The sequence below is a fragment of the Cervus elaphus genome, chromosome 2 (genome assembly GCF_910594005.1).
Source record: "Cervus elaphus chromosome 2, mCerEla1.1, whole genome shotgun sequence".
NCBI classification, from domain to species: Eukaryota; Metazoa; Chordata; class Mammalia; order Artiodactyla; family Cervidae; genus Cervus; species Cervus elaphus.
The window spans coordinates 11110672-11135284 of NC_057816.1; the positions used below are offsets into that span (position 1 = coordinate 11110672).

General features: G+C 42.1%; 1 protein-coding gene and 1 non-coding gene across 2 annotated transcripts; both read left to right on the forward strand.

Moving 5' to 3' along the window:
* The first annotated feature begins 7739 nt into the window (after positions 1–7739).
* On the forward strand, positions 7740–8463 carry LOC122674294 (small integral membrane protein 15). Its single transcript, XM_043872513.1, has one exon. The coding sequence runs from the start codon at positions 7832–7834 to the stop codon at positions 8054–8056; it is 225 nt and encodes a 74-aa protein (XP_043728448.1). The 5' UTR covers positions 7740–7831; the 3' UTR covers positions 8057–8463.
* Positions 8464–9804: 1341 nt separating this feature from the next.
* LOC122677540 lies at positions 9805–9911 on the forward strand. The gene has a single exon (XR_006335827.1). It is a non-coding gene; the product is annotated as a U6 spliceosomal RNA (small nuclear RNA).
* The last annotated feature ends 14702 nt before the right edge of the window (positions 9912–24613 follow it).

A 24613-nucleotide genomic window follows, 5' to 3' on the forward strand; every position in this document is an offset into this window, starting at 1 on the left:
TTTCAAGTCTAAAATGCAAAATGTTAAGTAAGGGCCCTATAGCCTAAAACTTGATAACATAAGTTTGTACCATTTAATTATTTTCCTTATTTTTCTTTTCTTTAAAGAAATCTGTACTTCCTGGCTCTGACGACTGAAAAGCCTAAGAAGGGATGGCGACTTGGTTACAGTGACTATCCAGAGGTCTATCATGGGGCCTCTAAATTCCATTTCCCACCTGAGGGTCCATGGAGTTTTGAAGAGATGACTGATTTCAGGACTGGGCCGGGGATTACAGTGACTATCCAGAGGTCTATCATGGGGCCTCTAAATTCCATTTCCCACCTGAGGGTCCACGGAGTTTTGAAGAGATGACCAATTTCAGGACTGGGCCGGGGAATGAACAAGATAAGCCTGAGAATCTTGAAGGACCAGAAATTTGAGGGCCTTCAAAGATTAGCAAGAGTTGAATAAAAAGTTTAGGAATCCAAAAGTGAGACAATTTTAGCATCAGATCAAATCGATGTTAAAAATATTAAATATTAATTTAAACAATTAAATTAAATGTATAAAATTAAACATATTAAATATATAAAATTAAAATATAAAGCAAATTAAATATATAAAACAAATTAAATATATAAAAATCCAACATTTCCAAGTGTTAAAAGATAATATCTAATTTGTCACTGTGTCAGATTGCTAAGAGTACCAACTCACTATTCTGGGCACTGGTTTTCCAGTGCTATCTTTGTTTGTGTGAAGCATATTTCATATAACTACAAAGATTTGAAAGAATGTTCTTATTCATTGAAGGAATCCAGGAATTAAATTCTGGATTGGTAGAAAAAAGAAACCTCTGTTTTGCAACATCCTCATGAACCAGTGGGTCTTGGCCAAGATCATCCATGGATGATAAAACCATAAGTGAAAGTGAAAGTTGTTTCTGAATCTCTGCAACCCCATTAACTTTAAAGTCCATGAAGTTCTCCAGGTCAGAGTATTGGAGTGGGTAGCTTTCCCTTCTCCAGGGGATCTACTGAACCCAGCGATCGAACCCAGGTCTCCCACATTGCAGGCGAATTCTTTATCAGATGAGCTACCTGGAAAGCCACAGAATACTGGAGTGGGTAGCCTATCCCATCTCCAGCAGATCTTCCCAACCCAGGAATCAAATCAGGGTCCCTTGAATTGCAGGCAGATTCTTTACCAGCTGAGCTACCAGAGAAGCCCATAAGCCCATAAGACCAAACCATAAGATGAAAGGTCAAAGGGGAAGTATAATGCATGCATGAGGTTGGCAACATCAGGACCCTCTCTATCTCAGCACACATCAAAGTGAGGCAACTAGCAATTATGTCTTTTGAAGTGATGCCACAAGTAATGTATGGAACTACAAATCTTCCAATACAAATATTCCAGTTGGAACTACAAATATTCCAATAAAATTTGTTGAACTCAAGTCTGCATCTAACTACCAGTTTTTAAGAATTACAACTGGAGAAGGCAATGGTACCCCACTCCAGTATTCTTGCCTGGAAAATCCCATGGATGGAGGAACCTGGTAGGCTGCAGTCCATGGGGTCACTAAGAGTCAGACATGATTGAGCGACTTCACTTTCACTTTTTATTTTCATGCATTGGAGAAGGACATGGCAACCCACTCCAGTGTTCTTGCCTAGAGAATCCCAGGGACGGGGGAGCCTGGTGGGCTGCCGCCTATGGGGTCGCACAGATTCGGACACGACTGAAGCAACTTAGCAGCAGCAGCAAATAAAGGAACAGAGAAGCAGTCCTCTAAATCAGCAGTCCCCTAAATCAGCAGTCCCCAGCTCTTTCAGCACTAGGGACTGGTTTCCTGGAAGACAATTTTTCTAGAGACCTGGGTGCAGGGGGTAATTTCTGGATGATTCAAGGTTATTATATTTCTTTTGAATTTTATTTCTATTTTTGTTATGTTGTGATATATAATGAAATAATTATTCAACTCATCATAATGCAGAATCAGTGGGAGCCATGAGCTTGTTATCCTGGAATGAGACTGCCCCATCTGGGGGTGATGGGAGAGCAATGGGAGCAGCTGTAAATACAGATAAAGCCTCACTCACTGGCCTGCTGCTCACCTCCTGCTTTGTGGCCTGGGTCCTAATAGATCAAGGACTGGTACTGGTCCTGGTATTGGTGTTGTGGACTCCTGCTCTCAACACAAGACATAGGACTTTCTATGAGACAAACCACCTAACTCCTCCCACATTTTAAACAAATAAATGGTTTAAAAAGGAAGGAGGAGACTTTCATTTATTGAAAGTCCTAGAACAACCAAATATAACGTACAAATGTTCATCCTCTAGATCTAGATTCGAATAAATAAACTGCTAAAGATTTTTTTTAGAAGATTGGAGAAGTTTGTGGTTTTCATTCTGTCTGCCTTCTGACGGATAAGGATAAAAGGAAGCATCACTATGAACAAAGCTAGTGGAGGTGATGGAATTCCAACTGAGCTATTTCAAATCCTAAAAGATGATGCTGTGAAAGTGCTGCACTCACTATGCCAGCAAATTAGGAAAACCCAGCAGTGTCCATAGGACCTGAAAAGGTCAGTTTTCATTCCAATCTCAAAGAAGGGCAATGCCAAAGAGCGTTCAAACTAAAGCATAATTGCACTCATCTCACATGCTAGCAAAGTAATGCTCAAACTTCTTCAAGCTAGGCTTCAACAGTATGTGACTGAGAACTTCCAGATGTTCAAGCTAGATTTAGGAAAGTCAGAGGAACCAGAGATCAAATTGCCAACATCCGCTGGATCATTGGAAAAGCTAGAGAATTCCAGAAAAACATCTACTTCTGCTTCATTGACTACAGTAAAGCCTTGGCTGTGTGGATCACAATAAACTGTGGAAAATTCTGAAAGAGATGGTGCTGGGAGCCAACACACGAGACCCTACCCCTAACAAGGCCATAAGGGAGAAAACCTGACGGGCAAGGCGGATCAGGTTTTCAGGGATTTCGAAAAGCTGCCCCCGGCACTCACCTTAAAGATGATCTGTCTTTCTGATGCCTGCCTCAATAGACTACGCCCTAATTTCTGTGACACAGGCAGGAAGGCCTTCCCTGATCTCTTCCCAAATAAGAATCAATTTAGAACTTTAATCAATAAGTTTCCCAGGTGGTGGTATTTTATGAGATTATTCAGGGTGAAAGGAGTGTTTTAATTTAAACTCCTTTGCTGGTAGTTTGTTAGCCAAATGCATTTATGCTCTTGGTACTAATATGCATGATTGCTTATAATATCCTAATCATAAAATAGCATAAAGAAGCTGATTATATAAAAGCCCTAATAGACATAGAGCCTTTTTAAGGGGTAAAGGAGTCCTATTAGAAAACATAAGGAAAATTATTCTATAGGTGGTTATTGGGTTGAGATTTGCTTGCTGTGTTTTGCTTTTAATGTGCTAAGGTAGTGTTATAGAAACCATTGTTAATATAGTTTAAGATCTAGAGAAATAAGGACTTAGCCCTAGTGTGGTAACAATGAGATTGTTGTTAATTGTCAGCCAGGAGTGCTAGGCAGAGGCTGCCTCACTGAAGCCGCAAAGTCTGTATGGGGTAAACTTCTTAGATAAATGCAACTGACAACTTTTGCAGAAGGGTTAATTTTTGTGTTAGCAAGGATATAATTCTACTCTGTACTATTTCCCTATAAGACTGCTACCATTCAGTTAAGGTCACCATAAAAACGGAAAACAGGTTTACATTCACCTGACCTGCATAAAATGTTAATGGCCCCAAGGCCAGAAGATCATGTGCTAAGAATTACTATAGAATTAGAAAGCAAAAAATCCTACTTTTCCTAAAAAACAAAATTATGTAATGCTAATCCTGTGTAATCATGAGTAAGCATCTTGTACCTTGAAACCATTCTGTGAAAGGGTATAAAACCGGTTGTCAAAAAGTAAAACACAGACTTGGCCCTATCAAGGCTAGTCTCACGTGTCTTCTCTCTCTCTCGCCTATGCCGTTCATCCTGAGGGTACCCCCTGGATCCTGCTGAGGCTGGACCCCGGCAAGTGGCGCCACGAACAGGGAACCCGAAGGTAAGCCCCCCACTTTTCAGTTTTCGGGATGGCTAGGACCTCACTAGGGCGCTGCAGGCCCCCCTGCATAAGATAGGTAGGGTGAGGAAAGTGGGTACGTTTCAGTTTCCTTCTTCCCTACAGATCCTTTCCTTTTTCTTCTTCTAATTACTAACAAAAATGGGTAACAGTGAGTCAAAAGAAAGGCAACTTTTTATTGGAGTGATATTGCAACTATTGAACAAGAGAGGTATTAAAGTGAAAAAGGCCAACATTCAATCCTTTTTCACATTTGTACAGGAACAATGCCCTTGGTTCCCAGAAGAGGGCACCGTTAACTTAGATACATGGGAAAAGGTGGGAAAACAGTTAAGAGATTATTATACTTTAAATGGACCGGAGAAGGTGCCCACCGATACCTTCTCCCTGTGGGGCATGATTAGAGATGCCTTAGATCTGACTCACGAATCCGAAAAAGTAAAAGTTAAGGGAAATGAAGACGATGATGGGTCCCAACCGAACTATCAACAGTTAAGACAGATGTTAGCTGCTATGAACACTGATAGTCATCCAGAAGGTAGGGATGAAGAAGAAAAACAACTTTCACCCCAAGATGAGGGAGATTTAGAAAAAGCAGAAACTCGTTATCATTCTGATAAGGATTGGCCTTTTTCTGCCCAAGACGCTCCTAAAAGTTTAAGAGATAATCTCCAACTAGGCCTTCTGTAAAATCCAATTCTAAAAACCCTAAAGTATCCGTAGAACGGGATAAAAGAGGCATAGAGCGATTTCGACCCCCCATGCCTCCCCTTCCATATAGGGGTAAAGACCTTTCCTTAGGTTTTTCACAAAGAAGGGTGCTTTCAAGGCCTGAGGATGATTTTGACCCCTATCTTGAGGCTTGCTTTCCTGTATTATATGATACAGATGAAGAAAGCCCCACTTGGGAACCCCTTCCAATTAAACTGATTAAGGAACTCAAACAGGCTTGCTCCTTATATGGAACTACAGCCCCATATACCTTAACATTATTAGATGCTTTGGCAGCTAGATGGATGACCCCATATGATTGGAGGGCAGTTGCTAAGGCTTGTTTATCTGGAGGACAGTATCTACTTTAGAGAACTGAATATGAAGATTTGGCCCATAAGCTAGCTAGGGATAACTATAAATATGGTCCAAAATATATTGTGCAAGAAATGCGGGCAGGAATTAATGAATTTCAATCAGTTAGAGATCAAATGAATTTAGATAGAAAAGCTCTAGAACAAGTGACAGCTTGTGCTCTCTGGCATTCCTTGCCTCAAGGAAAAGAATTAACCTCTTCCCTATCTGACATAAAACAGAAACCAGAAGAGCCATATGAAGATTTTATATCTAGACTTATTGAAGGAATCCACAGGGTCACTCCTAGCGATGGAGCAGCTGAGATCTTAATAAAACAGCTAGCATTTGATAATGCAAATTCTATCTGCCAGACCTTACTTCACCCTATAAGAAAGTCTGGAGATATAGGAGAGTATATTAAGCAGTGCGCAGATGTAGGGCCAGCAATGATGCAGGGCGTAGCCATAGCTGCAGCTATAAAGGGTAGCTCTTATCAACAAGCAATACATTCCTTCTTTGCCGGCAAGGACAATCCTCACAAGGGCCACTCAAATAGTCAGGGACAAAATACTAATCGAAATAAAACCTGTTTTTCCTGTGGTCAGATGGGACATTTCAGCCGTGCCTGCCCTCAAAAGGCCACCAATACTCCTTTGCTAAATTCTACCTCCACAGTTATGGCCCCCAATCTTCCTAGGGCCCCCTGCCCTCGCTGCCAGAGGGGATACCACTGGGCCAAGGACTGTAGATCCAAGTTCCCTAAAAACGGAACCTTGTTAGTTTCTGGCCAACAGTCGGGAAACAGATTGAGGGGCCAGCCTCAGGCCCCGACAACTATTGGGGCAACGACATTAAACCCATTCATACCCTTCGTCCCATCACAGAACTCATCAGAGCAACCCTAGGGAGTGCAGGACTGGACCTCTATTCCACCGCCACAACAATACTAACCCTGACTCCCCTGCTGTGAAAATTCCCACTGGTGTTCATGGCCCTTTGCCTAGAGAAACGATGGGACTGTTAATAGGCAGGAGCTCCACGTCCTTACATGGGATCACAGTGATTCCAGAAGTCATAGACTCAGACTATACTGGTGAAATTCAAATAATGGTGTCTCCCCCCACTAAGACTATTCAAATCTATAAAGGACAGAGAATAGCTCAGTTGCTGATGCTACCTTGTCATGCTGACATAAGAAAAGCAGCTTCAGCTGCCAAGCGTCAAGACGGGGGATCTGATTCAAGTGATTATGCCTTTTGGGTTACACAAGTTACTCTAAAAAGACCTATGAAAACAATCCTAGTTAATGGTAAAAATGTGACTGGCCTGCTAGACACGGGAGCAGACGTTTCCTGTATTGTGGGCAATGACTGGCCTAGTGCTTGGCCAACTCAAACCACAACTAATGAGTTGGTCGGCATTGGGAGAGCACCTTCAGTGACAGAGCTCACAAATTTTACCTTTGTATGTAGATAAAGACTGCGAAGGACATTTTCAACCTTATGTGATTCCTTCATTACCTTTTACTCTTTGCGGGAGAGATATTCTTGCTCAGATGGGAGTTTTGCTGTATTGCCCAGATGAAAATGTGGCTGCACAGATGTTACAGATGAATTATAATCCTTTTATGGGTCTGGGTAAAGATCAAGAGGGACAAATTGAACCAGTTGTCCCAAAAATAAAAAGAGAGAGACAAGGCTTACTATATCCAAATTTATAGGAGAGGCCATTGTTCTCGCTGCTGACCCCATAGTCTGGAAATCTCCTGATCCGGTGTGGGTGGAACAATGGCCCTTAAATTCAGAAAAACTTTCAGCAGCATGACAATTAGTGGAAGAACAATTAAAGGCTGGACATATAGAGTCTTCAAATAGTCCATGGAACATGCCAATTTTTGTAATAAAAAAAAAAATCGGGGAAATGGAGACTCTTGCAAGATCTAAGAGCAATAAATGCCACTATGGAAGATATGGGAGCCTTACAGCCTGGCCTTCCCTCGCCTGTGGCTGTTCCCCAAGGTTACAATGTTATAGTGATTGATCTTCAAGATTGCTTCTTTACTATTCCCTTAGACCCTCAAGATAAAAAAAGGTTTGGGGGGTCTGAACCCGTCGTCCCTGGCGAGATGTAGGGGAGGCGGGTGGTGGTCGGTGCCGCGGTTTTGCCCCGGTGCTCAGCGGAGGTGGCCACGGTGCCGGCGGCCCAGGGTGTAGCGGGGATGACCTCTGATTCCCGGGGACCGCCGGCTCTTCGAGCCCCACCGGGCCCGCGCTCGCCGAGGCGGAGGGTCGGGGAAGCGTGGCCCCCGCCGCGGGCCACCAGGTAGGGTGAGGAAGGGTGAGCGAGGGGAAAACACAGGAAAGGACAGTGCGGATGGCTGTGAGGTGCCCTCACCTTCAGGCGCCTTGCGGGTCTGATCCGAAGATCATGCCTGGTGGATCCTTTTCGGAAGGAAGAAGAATAATATTTATTCCTTAAAGTGTGGAGGGCGCTTGCACCTAGAGTCCGAAATTGAGGTGCACGGGAGTATATAGAATTTAAGCCTTCTCTCAGAAGTGTGTTGGTAGAGTTAAAAAAGAAGACAGCTAACCAAAAGTCATCTGAAATTGTGACTGGCTGATAATCCCAGGACAAAATTAGAGATCACTACTCAAGCATAAGCCTCCACGAAGATGTTTGATTTAAAGGCTTGGGCTGAGTATGTTGTGGAATGGGCTGCAAAGGACCCATATGGCTTCCTTACAACAGTTATTTTGGCTCTGACTCCATTGTTTCTAGCAAGTGCTGTGCTGTCTTGGAAATTGGCCAAGATGATTGAGGCCAGGGAAAAGGAGCAAAAGAAGAAACAAAAACGTCAAGAAAATATTGCAAAAGCTAAACGACTAAAAAAGGATTGAAGGAATGAACAGGCTGTGTGTCCAGAGGAAAATTGTTCAGAAAATTATGCATCTTTGAAAGGACCCATTAAGGTTTCTGTTTGGATCTTATGACAGTATTACGAAACGAAGTCTGAGTCTATGGAAGAATCATGTCAGTTCTCACCTGTACTGTAGCAGCTTTTCGGCTTCAGTATAGAAGTCTGTTGACAGTTACTGTAAATTGGCATTTATTATGCTACAGATTCTTTTAACTGACTTTCATTTGCCTTTTTGCAGCTTATGTATGAATACTAAAATGAAAACATCCTGTGAAGAAAAGTGACTTTAGATTATGAACTCTATTCAAATAATGGCTTAAAATGTGGTCCTGTTCTGGACAGAGGAGATTAAGAATGTAAAAATCAAGAGCTGTTCTGAGCAGAAAAGCATGGTTTGGCTTAAAAGATACATGGTGTATTAATTACATCTCTTATCATTATTTCTTGGAATAGAATCATTTCTCATTTCCTCAAAGCAAAATAATATTATTCAATGAGTACTTCTCTATTTTCTGTATTTTTCTTACTTTAGCTTTTGAGATAATGGTAATTACCAGATAGTCTGCATTTTTAAAAATCTAATCTTATAAAGAATTTTCTTGTTATCTTAATTATGTAGAATACCACCTACCGGATATAATCATTTTTCTACTTATGAATACTGCCATTTTCTTAGAGATGACTTGAGTAGAGGAACAGTATGATTTAAAGCTTAAGAGCAAAAATGCCAAACCTGTAGTACCTTGGAACTAGTTTATTCTCACTTGTTGCTAAGTAGAAATGTGAAGTAGTTAACATGTCTTATCAGATAATTTGCTGATTATATAGATACCACTTTTGTTTTTTATTCTATTCTTTGTTTTAATTCATGTGGTGGTGATGTCCTTTACTTTTTGATCAGACAGGTTCATGGTGAAAATTAAAATTTCAACTTTCTTTTAAGGAACTTTTAAAGAGTTACAGTTATGTCATGTGTCATAAATGATAACAAAAGTCTTCACATTTGGAAAAATTTTGTTTGCATTGTATTAATTGTGTGAAAAAGGTGTAAATTATGTCAAAATGAGAATGTTCGAAATAAAGAGGTAAAGGATATTTCCTTCAGTTAAATAGTATAGTTGGAACTTTTTCCTCTTTAACATGGCTTTTTTAAATGCATGGTTGATAATTTTGTTTTCAATAATTAATATCTTATTAATGTTTTCCTCACCTCTGATAATGAATTTTAAATTGCAAAAAATTGTCCAGTAGCTTTAATTTAAAAATGAAACTAGATATTGAAATAAATTTGATACTTTTTTATAAAGAGAAAAAAAAAAAAAAAGGTTTGCCTTTAGTCTTCCCTCAGAAAATTTTAGACAACCTCATCAGAGATTTCAATGGAAGTTTCTTCCCCAGGGTATGAAAAATAGTCCCACGTTGTGTCAAAAGTTTGTGGACACTGCCCTACAAGGTATCAGGGAGAAACATCGGGATGTCTATCTAGTCCACTATATGGATGATATATTGCTAGCACACCTGGATAGGGTTTATTTACAGGAAGTTTTGATTAAATTACAAGAGACTTTGAATCGCTGGGGCCTAAAGGTGGCCCCTGAAAAAATCCAGGTGAATATGCCTATAACATATCTGGGAAGAATCCTAAATAATGAAACAGTTACTCATGTACCTTTGCAGCTTAGAAAAGATAATTTGGTTACTTTAAATGATTATCAAAAGTTGTTAGGGGTGCTCGCTTCGGCAGCACATATACTAAAATTGGAACGATACAGAGAAGATTAGCATGGCCCCTGCGCAAGGATGACACGCAAATTCGTGAAGCGTTCCATATTTTTTTGGGAGAAAATAATAGCAAATGAAGAAACAGACAAAGGATTAATCTCAAAAATATACAAGCAACTCCTGAAGCTCAATTCCAGAAAAATAAATGACCCAATCAAAAAATGGGCCAGAGAACTAAACAGACATTTCTCCAAAGAAGACATACAGATGGCTAACAAACACATGAAAAGGTGCTCAACATCACTCATTATTAGAGAAATGCAAATCAAAACCACAATGAGGTACCATTACACGCCAGTCAGGATGGCTGCTATCCAAAAGTCTACAAGCAATAAATGCTGGAGAGGGTGTGGAGAAAAGGGAAGCCTCTTACACAGTTGGTGGGAATGCAAACTAGTACAGCCACTATGGAAAACAGTGTGGAGATTCCTTAAAAAACTGGAAATAGAACTGCCATATGACCCAACAATCCCACTTCTGGGCATACACACTGAGGAAACCAGATCTGAAAGAGACACGTGCACCCCGATGTTCATCGCAGCATTGTTTATAATAGCCAGGACATGGAAGCAACCTAGATGCCCATCAGCAGATGAATGGATAAGGAAGCTGTGGTACATATACACCATGGAATATTACTCAGCCGTCAAAAAGAATTCATTTGAATCAGTCCTAATGAGATGGATGAAACTGGAGCCCATTATACAGAGTGAAGTAAGCCAGAAAGATAAAGAACATTACAGCATACTAACACATATATATGGAATTTAGAAAGATGGTAACAATAACCCTATATGCCAAACAGAAAAAGAGACACAGAAATACAGAACAGACTTTTGAACTCTGTGGGAGAAGGTGAGGGTGGGATGTTTCAAAAGAACAGCATGTATACTATCTATGGTGAAACAGATCACCAGCCCAGGTTGGATGCATGAGACAAGTGCTCGGGCCTGGTGCACTGGGAAGACCCAGAGGAATCGGGTGGAGAGGGAGGTGGGAGGGGGGATCGGGATGGGGAATACGTGTAAATCTATGGCTGATTCATATCAATGTATGACAAAACCCACTGAAATGTTGTGAAGTAATTAGCCTCCAACTAATAAAAAAATTAAAAAAAAAATAAAAATAAAAAAAAAAATTGAAAAAAAAAAGTTGTTAGGGGATATAAATTGGATTTGGCCCTTTTTAAAGTTGACTGCTTCTGATCTTATGCCTTTGTTTGACATTCTTCAAGGGGATCCAGACCCCACCTCTGCTAGAATGCTGACACCTGCAGCCAGGGAAGCCTTAATGAAGGTAGAAGAAGCTTTAGATAAAAATTATATTAAGAGACTAGATTATAGTATGGCATGGCAGTTTATAGTGTTGCCCACAGCTGTGGCCCCTACAGGGGTGCTATGGCAGGAGGGTCCCCTAGAATGGTTGCATTTACCTGTCACAGCCAAAAAGGTTGTGGCCTGTTATCCAGGATTAGTGGCTACTTTAATAATTAAAGGGAGACATAGAAGCATTGAAATGTTTGGAAAAGAACCATCTGAAATCATAGTGCCTTATAATAAAGAGCAACTAAATGCCCTTCTGTTATTAAATGAAGACTGGCAGATTGCCATTGGTAATTATCCGGGATAAATTTTACACCATTTACCTGCTAGTCCTTTATTAAATTTCCTCTCACGACATCCGGTAATATTTCAAGAAAGGTATCAAGTTTCCCCTATCGAGGGGGCAATGCTGGTGTTTACGGATGGGTCTTCTAATGGAAAGGCTGCTATTGTCACCCAGACTTCAAAAAGGGTCTTAAATACTGGGGAAATGTCAGCCCAGAAAGCAGAATTAACAGCCGTGATAGAGGCATTCAAAGAGTTTTCAGATCAGGCTTTTAATTTATTTTCTGACTCGCAGTATGTAGTTAGGTTGTTCCCTCAAATTGAAACGGCTGTTTTACCGGAAAATAAAACCACAATTTTTATATTGTTATCTACCCTTCGACAGCAAATTTGGAAAAGGTCAAAGCAATTCTATGTTGGACATATAAGAGCTCATTCTAATTTACCTGGACCCCTTCATACGTTTAACCAAGAGGCAGATTTGCTAACCCGAACCATAGTGACCAGTGCTTTTGAGGATGCTAAAGCCTCACATGCTATGCATCATCAAAATGCAACTGCCCTTCGATATCAATTCTATATTCCTAGGGAATCTGCACACGAAATTGTTAGGACATGTCAACTTTGCCCTACTTCAGTTCCCACTTTGCCTTTTGGGGTAAATCCCCGTGGCTTACTATGTAACGTGCTTTGGCAGATGGATGTAACACATGTTCCTTCTTTTGGAAAACTATCCTTTGTGCATGTTACTGTAGATACCTTCTCCCATGTCATTGTGGCTACTGCTAGAACGGGAAAAACCTATAAAGATGTAGTTCAACATCTTTTTGCCTGTTTTTCCTATTTAGAAATGCCAAAATCAATCAACAGACAATGCTCCAGCTTATACATCTAAGTCCTTTAAAAATTTCTGTGCCCAATTCGGTATATCCCACTCTACAGGAATTCCTTGCAATCCCCAGGGACAAGCAATTGTAGAAAGGGCACATCAGACACTCAAAACACAAATCTCTAAATTACAGGAAGGGCAGTTCAAATAGTTCTCCACTCCACATTTTGCAGCATGCCCTCTTTGTGCTCAATAACCTTAATGCTGATCAAGCCGGTTTAACAGCTGTTCCGTCCCTGGAACCCAGAACAAAAAGATATGAAACCTTTAGTAAAGTGAAAAGACCTCCTTTCCAGACTATGGAAGGGACCTGATCCCTTGCTAACCAGTGGGCGAGGGTATGCTTATATTTTCCCACAGGGTGCTGACTTGCCAATTTAGATCCCAGACAGACTGATTCGCCATGTCGCAGTCCCCCAGACCTCCGGTTCCCTCGAAGCCTCAACCATAAAGGAGGAAGAGCACTCCTCTGCCCTTGCCTCGGCCACTCACCTAGAAGGTCCAGCAGACTCTGAAACAACCGGCAATGGAGATCCCAGAACAAATGGAAACCACCAGGACATCCTGCGAGGGCAACTCAACAAGCCTCCATACCCACATGGGGGCAAATTAAGTCACTGTCATCAAGCACAGGGAATAGCTTCCCTGCAGGGATCTTCAGTCTCTCCCGAAAGGGTTTTTATTGCCATGATTGTTATTGTCTTGTCAGGCAAGCGCTATCTCTTCTACTTCAAAAAAAAAATACTGGGAATATTTCCCTGATCCCCCGACCTTCCAAGTAGTTACTTGGAACAGCGACCCTATACGGGTCAACACAGACCAGCCTCATCTCTTGGGAGGACCCTATACTTCTTATGATAAAGATCACTACCCCATCAATTTTAACTATACTTTTAGGGGATTAGCGGATGATCTTCCCCTTTGCTTTAACTTCCCCCATAGTCATACTAGTGATCTCATCACTCCCTCTAAGGAGTTGCCTCCAAGAAAGCAATTCTGACAGATTCTCCAGCATCAAAATTTTCAGAGAAAACAGGAGATCAGCTGGTTTGGATATTACAGGCCCATATGCCCGGGGTCCTTGACCCCTATAAATCCTTGTTCCTTAATGCTCCACCAAAATATCCAAATTGTATTGATGTTGCTCCATCAGATGTCATATGGAAAACTATAGACAACCGCCTTGGATATCCAGTATGGGAATCTTGTACTTATAATTCAAAAATAGATTATAGAATACCGGGAGGCAGAAACTATTTGGTACAAGACTGGAGCAATCCAAACCCAAGTCAGGATCTGGGATCTGTTTCTGACCATGTCAGTAGGTTTAGCAATTGGAAAAATGATTCCCTCCCTTGGCCATTGATGCCCAGCAGATGGCATTATAATCAATTTGTTCCCCCCATGTTGTCCTATACAACTGAGGGTAAAACTTTTTGGCAACCAGAAATTTGGAGAGCCCTTGCTGCCACCTCCCTTGTTACTCTATCTCGGCCAGAGAATGATTGCACCTATTCTGTGCTGGCTTCTTTACCCTCCTCTTACGTTTTTTTTTGTTTACTAATGATTCAAAAAGGCTTCATATACAGATGAATTATTCAGGTGGACCAAATAGAGTCTACTATGAACAATGCATGCTTTCATCCTGTTTATCCCCTCAATATAATATTTGTTCTTTTGTGGTGCTTCAACGTCCGCCCTACCTTATGGTGCCTGTCAGAGTGAACGCCTATTGGTATGACAATTACGGTTTAGCCATTCTGCAACAACTACAAGATTTAATGCGTTCCCGACAGTTTGTAGGACTACTTATTCTAGGGATTTCAGCTTTGATAACAGCAATTACCTTTGTCACTGTGGCAGTGATATCCTTGACTCAACAAGTACATACTGCTCAATATGTCAATGATATGTCAAAAAATGTTTCTTTAACTCTAGCTATGCAAGAGATTATAGATAGGAAATTAGAAGGAAAAATAGATGCCCTAGAAGAAGCAGTCATGCATATTGGAACTGAGTTGCAGGCTTTAAGGGTAAAGTTAGCATTATCCTGTCACGCCAACTATTGGTGGATCTGTGTAACACCCCTAAAAGTAAATGATATGGATTACAATTGGGAAAAGATTAAAAATCATATTTCAGGTGTATGGAATAGCTCCAGCATTAGTTTAGATCTTGGAAAGCTTCACGGTCAGATAAAAACCTTAGAACATTCCCGCCTGGACTTTACTGCTGCAGGAGCTGCTAATGATTTTTTTCATACCTTTTCTAACTTTATTGCTGGAAAAAATATCCTATCAACTATTTTCAGTTATGCTGCTGTAGCAGCCCTTGTTTTACTTTTCATTATAATCCTTCCTTGCATTGTCAGAACTTTCCGGCAGAGCACTCAGAAGCTTGCGACTGAGAGCCATCTGGCTGTCTTAAAAAGTAAAAAAAGGGAGAGATGCCAGGAGCCAACACACTAGACCCTACCCCTAACAAGGCCATAAGGGAGAAAACCTGACGGGCAAGGTAGATCAGGTTTTCAGGGATTTCGAAAAGCTGCCCCCGGCACTCACCTTAAAGATGATATCTGTCTTTCTGATGCCTGCCTCAATAGACTACGCCCTAATTTCTGTGACACAGGCAGGAAGGCCTTCCCTGATCTCTTCCCAAATAAGAATCAATTTAGAACTTTAATCAATAAGTTTCCCAGGTGGTGGTATTTTATGGGATTATTCAGGGTGAAAGGAGTGTTTTAATTTAAACTCCTTTGCTGGTAGTTTGTTAGCCAAATGCATTTATGCTCTTGGTACTAATATGCATGATTGCTTATAATATCCTAATCATAAAATAGCATAAAGAAGCTGATTATATAAAAGCCCCAATAGACATAGAGCCTTTTTAAGGGGTAAAGGAGTCCTATTAGAAAACATAAGGAAAATTATTCTATAGGTGGTTATTGGGTTGAGATTTGCTTGCTGTGTTTTGCTTTTAATGTGCTAAGGTAGTGTTATAGAAACCATTGTTAATATAGTTTAAGATCTAGAGAAATAAGGACTTAGCCCTAGTGTGGTAACAATGAGATTGTTGTTAATTGTCAGCCAGGAGTGCTAGGCAGAGGCTGCCTCACTGAAGCCGCAAAGTCTGTATGGGGTAAACTTCTTAGATAAACACAACTGACAACTTTTGCAGAAGGATTAATTTTTGTATTAACAAGGATATAATTCTACTCTGTACTATTTCCCTATGAGACTGCTACCATTCAGTTAAGGTCACCATAAAAACGGAAAACAGGTTTACATTCACCTGACCTGCATAAAATGTTAATGGCCCGAAGGCCAGAAGATCATGTGCTAAGAATTACTATAGAATTAGAAAGCAAAAAAATCCTGCTTTTCCTAAAACACAAAATGATGTAATACTAATCCTGTGTAATCATGAGTAAGCATCTTGTACCTTGAAAACGTTCTGTGAAAGGGTTTAAAACTGATTGTCAAAAAGTAAAACACAGACTTGGCCCTATCAAGGCTAGTCTCACGTGTCTTCTCTCTCTCTCGCCGACGCCATTCATCCTGAGGGTACCCCCTGGATCCTGCCGAGGCTGGACCCCAGCAAGATGGGAATACCAAACCACTTCATCTGCCTCGTGAAGAATCTGTATGCAGGTCAAGAAGCAACAGTTAGAACTGAACATGGAACAACAGACTGGTTCCAAATTGGGAAGGAGTACATCAAGGCTGTATATTGCCACCCTGCTTATTTAACTTATACGCAGAGTACATCATGTGAAATGCCAGGCTGGATGAAGCACAAGCTGGGATCAAGATTGCTGGGAGAAATATTAATAACCTCAGATATGCAGATGACACCACCTTTATGACAGAAAGTGAAGAGGAACTAAAGAGTCTCTTGATGAAAGTGAAAGAAGAGAGTGAAAAAGCTGGCTTAAAACTCAACATTCAAAAAAACTAAGATCATGGCATCTGGTCCCATCACTTCATGGTAAATAAATGGGGAAGAAATTGGAAACAGTGACAGACTTTATTTTCTTGGGCTCCAAAATCACTGCAGATGATGACTGCAGCCATGAAATTAAAAGATGCTTGCTCCTTGAAAGAAAGCTATAACAAGGCTAGATAGCATATTAAAAAGCAGAGACATTGCTTTACCAACAAGGTCCATATAGTCAAAGCTCTGGTTTTTCCAGTAGTCACATATGGAAAGTTAGACCATAAAGAAAGCAGAGCACCAAAGAATTGATGCTTTTGAACTGTGGTATTGGGAGAAGACTCTTGAAAGTCCCTTGGATTTCAAGATCAAACCAGTCCATCCTAAAGGAAATCAATCCTGAATATTCATTGAAAGGATTGATGCTGAAGTTGAAGCTCCAATACTTTGGCCATCTGCTGCGAAGAGCTGACTCATTAGAAAAGACCCTGATGTTGGGAAAGATTGAAGGCAGGAGGAGAAGGGGATAACAGAGGCAGAAACTATAAATGGAGGTACAAAGTTTGTTGTAAGAGACACAGCACAGCGGGTGGGAGAGCCCACAGAGAAATGGTTTGTACAGATGAGATAGAAGCAAGGCGCACCTGGAGAGAAAGGGTGTGGGCAAGTGCCTAGTGAGTAGGAGTGTGGCAAAGAGGGGGTTAAGTTATTTATATGGGTCATTTCTTCTCGGTCTTGGTCTTCCTTCAGGCCAATTACTTGATTTCTTTTTCCATACCTGACTCACCCTGGGAACCTCCCCTGGGTTTGCATGCACCCCTCAGCCAAGACGGATCTGGAAGTAAAGGCTTCTGGGAGGAGCAAGACTCAGCATTGTCATCGTTGTTAAGTCACTAAGTTGTGTCTGACTCTTTGCAACCCCATGAACTGCAGAACACCAGGCTTCCCTGTCTTTCAGTATCACCTGGATTTTGACAGGAGGATGTTGGAACCCACCAAAAAAAAAAAAAGATACCCCATGTCAAAGGACAAGGGAGAAGCCACAAGGAGATGTTAGGAGGGGCACAATCACATTGAAGTCAAATCCCATACCCACCTGGTGGGCAACACACAAACTGGAGAGTAATAATGCCAGAGAAGTTCTCACACTTTTGTGAAGCTCTAGGCCCCACATCAGACTTCCCAACCTGGGGATCTGACAAAGGGATTGGGAATCCCCAGGGAATCTGACTTTGAAGGTCAGTGGGATTTGATTATAAAAATTCCACAGGACTGGGTGAAACAGAGACTCTTGGAGGACACAAACAAATCCTTACATTCACCAGGACCCAGAGGAAAGGAGCAGTGACCTCCAAGAGACTGAGCCAGAGTCTGGAGTTTTGAGGGTCTCCTGTGGCAACCTGTGTCAGCAGTGGCCTGCCTTGTGCATAGGGTCACTGGTAGTAGCAGCCCTGGGAGGTGTGTGTTGGCGTAAGTTCTTTTGGACTGTACCTTTAACTGTACCATAGAGCCTGTAGACTCCAAGACTTGGCTGCCTCAGTTCAAACAACTAATAGGGAGGGAGAACAGCCCCACCCATCAGCAGAAAATAGGATTAAAGATTTACTGAGCATGGCCTTGCCCGCCAGAACAAGACCCAGTTTCCCCCAAGTCAGTCACTCCCATCAGGAAGTTTGCATAAGCTTCATATCCTCATTCATCAGAGTGTGGACAGAAGGAAGAACTACAATCTACAGCTTCCAGAGTGAAAACCACAAGTTTAGAAAACTAAGAAAAATAGTCACATGGATCACAGCTGTGTGTAATTCAACGAAGCTATGAGGCATGCCAAGCATCACAAATTGTCTGGGACTCTGATTGGAGACTTCTCCTGGGGACTCACACTGATGGAGTCTTCACCATCTGCAGTGTCACTGGTTGCAACAGCAGGGGGCCAGCCATGTGCCAATGTGTATACTGACTATTGTGAATGCCAGGTTAGTAAACAAATGCTGTACAGTCATCCAGCGATCACATCACATCACATCTGCTACCAATGGGTACTCGGGAAGGTATTCAGGATGGCAAAAGGATGCCCTCCATCAAGTCTCAGCTACAGAAGCCACCTTTCCCACACCCCACCAACTGTGTATCTAGGAAACTCATGATGATAAGAAGGTGGACACTTGCCCTAGATAGCTAAGGTGCATATCAAAGGAAAGATTCCAACATGTCCAGGCTTTTACATCTTCCCATACATTGAAAGACTATTAAATTCCTTGAGATATTTAACTTCTTTTAATGAATAGCAATTTTTAATGTTCCAATTATCTTTTGTGTTGCAAAACTCCCATATATCCTGGCTCTTCTTTTCCCTCTTCAGAGTGGTACCTTAGAGCTGAGAGGCTGCCCTTGGCTTGAAGTCCTCATACAGTTTGCCAAATTAAACAGAACTGTCAACTTTTAGTACGCGCATTTTTTCCAATGGACACTATCAAAGCATTTGCCAGGAGTGACCTGTATCACGGATACCTGTATCATGTTGGTATAAACAAGCCGTAGGACCACAATGAAATATGAGGGGATATGGATGTGTAATCCAGGTTGAGTTTAGGATGAAGATTTGAATATCTGTACAATGGCACTAATGATACACAGGACAATGTAGAAAATGGGAACCAACACCAGGTCCCAGGGTGGGTTGGGGTGGGGCCTGATGTTCAAATCCACATTCAAGAGTGTGGGATTTATCCTGGGGGTGATGGGGATCTTTGAGAAGGTGAGTGAGATGTTAGATTGTGATAATGGAGGAGAACAAGGGAAAATGAGGCTAAAACATAAGATGTATACAAGAGAGTAAAGATGTGAAGAGAAAGGAAGTACATTAAGAGAAACTGGAAGCTGTAGAGACGGGCCAAAGACCCTTTGAACAGTGAATGAAGGCCATGACCTCTAGCTTCCATTCTTTCCTTTCCTCGAGGAAGGTGACTGTGGACAGAAATGCTGGAGGATTGTTTACACGGGAAAATCAAGACGTAGGTAGAGGTACAAGGAACAACTGAAAGTCTCTAAAAGTTTTTCACACACACAAAAAAGGACTATGTTTATTCGGTGGTGAATTTTCTGAGTAGGATGAGGACAAACGTTAGATGGGAGGAAGGCAGATTTCACTTTAATTTGATAACAGCTTCTGTCATTAACTTACCCTTGTTATTCAAACTGTTTAGAAGGATCTTGAACAGATTGGGCTGTGTGTGTGGTATTCAAAAATGTTCACTTTCCTCCTGTTCTCAGACCCTAGGGAAGATGGCATGGAAAGGTAATACTTTAGGCTTAAGAATTGGGGTGGGAGTCAAGAGCTTTTGGTGTTCTACAACTGCATTGAAGAAAGCTCCCAGCTCCCACCCTTCCTTGTGGTTCGATGGCAAGTTAAATGAATTTAGAAGAGGAGAAATGCAAAAGGGTAATTGCTGGGGTGGAAAGGAGGAGGAAGATCTCTCTAGTGAAAGTGGGGTGGTCCACGCTGAGGCTGGTTCTTCTCCTCTCATGACTGCAGGAAGGGGCAGAACTTCTACCGGAGGCCGGTGGGTACTGTAGTCTGATCCCTGAGCATGTAGCCTTCAGAGGAATTGGTGTGATCCCCTAGGACTGACTGCTGCTCCGCCTGGACCTTGGGAGGGCAGCTCTGTGACCTTCTCAAATGCAGAGTCCAATGGCACACCACCATGTGGTTGGGGAAACTGGTATATGAGGGTGACCTCATGGTGTCTGCACAAACAACACCTTGTTTCATTTTCTTTCTGACACTGCAATAGTCTGGAAATCTCCAAGGATTCTATGGAGGAGGGAAAAGAGTGGGGTATAAATTTTCTCTGGCTTGAAGAGTGAGAAGATGGAACTTGAGTTATATAGATAAATGTGTATGACATCCTTCCAAAATGAGAGTGAGCAGAGCATAGCACTTAAGAACATAGTGCTGCAGCCAGACGAAAGAAAAGAAAGAAAGTGAAGTCGCTCAGTTGTCTCCAACTCTTTGCCACCACATGAACTTTAGCCCACCAGGGTCCTCTGTCCATGGGATTTTCCAGGCAAGAATACTGGAGTGGGTTGCCATTTCCTTCTCCAGGAGATCTTCCAGACCCAGGAATTGAACCCGGGTTTCCTGCATTTCAGGCAGACGCTTTACCATCTGAGCCACCAGGGAAGCCCAGATGTCCTGCGTTCAAATCCCAGCTTATTCATCTACTAGCTGTGTGTCCTTGGGCAAGTTTCTTAGCCTGCCTGTGCCTCAGGTTTTTCCATCTTTAAACAGTGGATGACAGAACCAATTGAGTTACTGTGTACAGTGCTTCACATCTTGGTAAGTGCTATATGAGTTTTAAATAAAATTGTCAAATAAATAAAATCACAATATGAGATTTGTGAGCTTAGTTTTGTTTGAGGCAAAGTGACAACTATAGCCTGTGACACAACCTTTCACATAGTCCTAAGGAACTTTCCAGATCACCTGACCTGCCTCTTGAGAAACCTGTATGCAGGTCAGGAAGCAACAGTTAGAACTGGACATGGAACAACAGACTGGTTCCAAATAGGAAAAAGAGTACTTCAAGGCTGTATATTGTCACCCTGCTTATTTAACTTATACGCAGAGTACATCATGAGGAACACTGGGCTGGAAGAAGCACAAGCTGGAATCAAGATTGCCGGGAGAAATATCAATAACCTCAGATATGCAGATGACACCACCCTTATGGCAGAAAGTGAAGAGGAAATAAAAAGCCTCTTGATGAAAGTGAAAGAGGAGAGTGAAAAAGTTGGCTTAAAGCTTAACATTCAGAAAACTAAGATCATGGCATCTGGTCCCATCACTTCATGGGAAATAGATGGGGAGACAGTGGAAACAGTGTCAGACTTCATTTTGGGGGCTCCAAAATCACTGCAGATGGTGATTGCAGCCATGAAATTAAAAGATGCTTACTCCTTGGAAGGAAAGTTATGACCAACCTAAATAGCATATTAAAAAGCAGAGACATTACTTTGCCAACAAAGGTCTGTCTGGTCAAGGCTATGGTTTTTCCAGTGGTCATGTATGGATGTGAGAGTTGGACTGTGAAGAAAGCTGAGTGCCAAAAAATTTATGCTTTTGAACTGTGGTGTTGGAGAAGACTCTTGAGAGTCCCTTGGCCTGCAAGAAGATCCAACCAGTCCATCCTGAAGGAGATAAGTCCTGACTGTTCATTGGAAGGACTGATGCTGAAGCTGAAACTCCAATACTTTGGCCACCTCATGCAAAGAGTTGACTCATTGGAAAAGACCCTGATGCTTGGAGGGATTGGGGGCAGGAGGAGAAGGGGGCGACAGAGGATGAGATGGCTGGATGGCATCACCAACTCAATGGGCATGAGTTTGAATAAACTCCGTGAGTTTGTGATGGACAGGGAGGCCTGGCGTGCTGTAATTCATGGGGTCACAAAGAGTCTGACACGACTGAGCGACTGAACTGAACTGAACTGAAGGAACTTCATTAAAGAGGTTTGTGTGTGGGAGAGGTCAGTGTGTACATGATCTGGTGAAGAGGGATGTGCAGTCAAGCACACATTTTGGCAGGGGCCACTGGTTGTTATGAGGAGCAGATGTCTCTGTTCATGATGTTAGTGCTTTTGTATATATGAGAATATACAATAAAATGGGCTCATAAAATCTTTTGAAAATATTTCTTTAAAGGCTTGTTCTGTCAGTTTTCCCAGAGCACCGATTGCCTCATTTCTGACCTCTGCCCTGACCTCCTTGCAGGGTGTGTTGAAAGTCAGTGATGTCAGTGGCTAATGACTCCATCCTGGTAGTGCCAGACGGTGAGGGACAATGTGAAGTTGGCAAAATTAATCAGGTGTGATGGAGTCAAATTCTTACCTGTTCCATCTGCTGTATGGGAGGAGCTTGTTGATGACTTGGGAGCTGCCTCAGGTCATGTCATAATTTCAGGGAGCATCTGGTCCCATCTCTGTCTTTGCAGTTGAGGAATCAAGGCCGAGAGAGCAGACAGGACTTGACCACGGTTGCTCTAGACCCAGGAAATTTTGTGGCAAACCTGGGACTGGAACTCGGGCAAGTTGGAGTCATGAGTCAGCCTCTCATGAGCTGTGTGATCGCTGTCAGGAGCTATCCAGCTCTAGAATGAAGGTGCTGCTTTGTGGGTCTCCAGGCCTGAGTGGGGCAAGTGGAGACTGACCTACAGCTGCTCTGGGGACTGCCTTGGACTGCCTGGAGAAGAGGCTGGTTTTTCCCTCTCACATCTAGCTGGTCTGAGGGCTTGGGGAGCTTTGTTTGACCTCCTGGAACCTTATCACAGCTGATGCCAACGTCAGTGGGAACGCAAGTGTGTGGGCCTGCAGTGGGATGCCAAAGGGGACCCAAACTGAAGACTGAGCCTGACCTGTTTGGCTGTGCAGTTTATCAGCAATCCCACTAGTTTCTTCATCTTGCTCCTAAAAGCATAGATTGTGTGTGTGTGTGTGTGTGTGTGTGTGTGTGTGTGTGTGTAGGTGAGAGGGCAGTATGAAAAGCTAGTGTGAAATGGTCTCCATTGTTGTGAAAAATATTCCTACCTCCAGCTGATGACTCATCCTGGTTCATCACAAATGGTTTCTTGACAACAGAAACAGAATTCAGATCCTTCAAAATCAATCTTATGGTTACCAAAGTGAAAAGGTGGGGAGAGAGGGATAAAGTGAGAATTTGGGATTAATGTATAAAATTGTCTATCTATAAAATGAATAATCAACTAGCACCTACTGTATAGCACAAGGAACTCTAATCAATATTTGGTAATAACCTGTATGGGAAAAGAATCTAAAAAAGCAAGGATTCATGAATATGTGTAATAGAATCACTTTCCCATACAGCTAAAACGGATATAGCCTTGTAAATCAACTATACTTCATTAGAAAAGAAAAATCAAATTTAAAAAGATTTCCTGTAGAGACCAGAAAGGGCTCTTGCCCTTCGTGGGATTCCTGATGTGACGCTGCAGAGGGCAGAGTGTGTATAGAACACCTTGACATTATCTGATGTTTCACTATCTGAGGTTGCATTTTCCTTCATGTTGGTTTCCTTTTGCTTCTTTTAATAGTTGGGCTTCCCTGTTGGCTCTGTCTGGAAAGAATCTACCTGCCATGCAGGAGAACCAAGTTTGATCCCTAGGTTGAGACATTTCCTTGGGGAAGGAAATGGCAACCCAGTTCAGAATTCTTGCTTGTAAAATCCCATGGACAGAAGATCCTGATGGTTATCTTTAACTTGTCTAAGGAGGATCAAAGGATTCATATGCAAGAGCTCTTATAAACTGGGTATGTTGAAAGCTCAGAGAACAAAGCCTTTCTCAGTTGATCTGGGCTGAACTGCTGGGCATAGTGTGGGAGCCAGGAGGAAGGATCAGGACTGAGAAATAGCTAGATGGATCTGACTTGTGTTCCAAACAAACAAACAAAAAAAAGTCTTCACTGGAGATCTCCTGAGCACTGAATTGGGGATTATACATACCACAACAACTAACTTCTTTTGAAAAGTTCTTTTCCAACTCAGGTCCCATATTTTTCTCAATACTTCAGCTTCTTAAATATTTCATCTTTGTTAACTCACATTCTGACATACCTGTCTCACCTTCCTTATTCCTGTTCACATCACTTCTCCATCTAGTCCACTAGCATAACAAGATCCAGAACTGAGGAGGTAAATGATACTTTCTAGAAGTGGGTAGAAACAGGATGACTATTCCTACTGCAGTATTGTTTTTCCTGATTAAGTTCGTCTGAAGGACTGAGTTGGCTAGAATATGGAGATCTCTTATTTCCTGTAAAATCCCAACTGAGAAAGTGACTTCCTTGAACCTGGGGATGGTGTGTTCAGTTTTGTACCCACAGGTCTTAGCAGTACAGGGATTCAGTGAATGTATTTGGAGTGAACTAACAAGAGAAGAAAGTAAGGAGCTGCCTTCTCTTCCTCTCCCATTTTTGCCTGTATCAGAGTCAGCCTGAATAGGAATGACATTGTGTTTAATCGAGGCATGGTGTATGAGGACATAGGAGCAAGTGATAGGACACAAGGCTCATAGAGGGTGGGGAGGCTGAAAATAGCCTGAAGTGGAAAATAGGAGGAAATGAGGTTGGAGGAGCACCCTTTTCTAATCTCATCTGCCTCTCATAAGTGGCCCGAGCCCCAGCTCCCAAGGCCTGGATATTGGAAGGGGGTCACATCCTGGTGGGAAGGTGGTGGTTGTGGTCCCTAGAGGTGTGGGCTTGGGTTGTGATTTAACTGGAGATAGCGGCGGTGGCAGCTGTGGAGTCCTGGG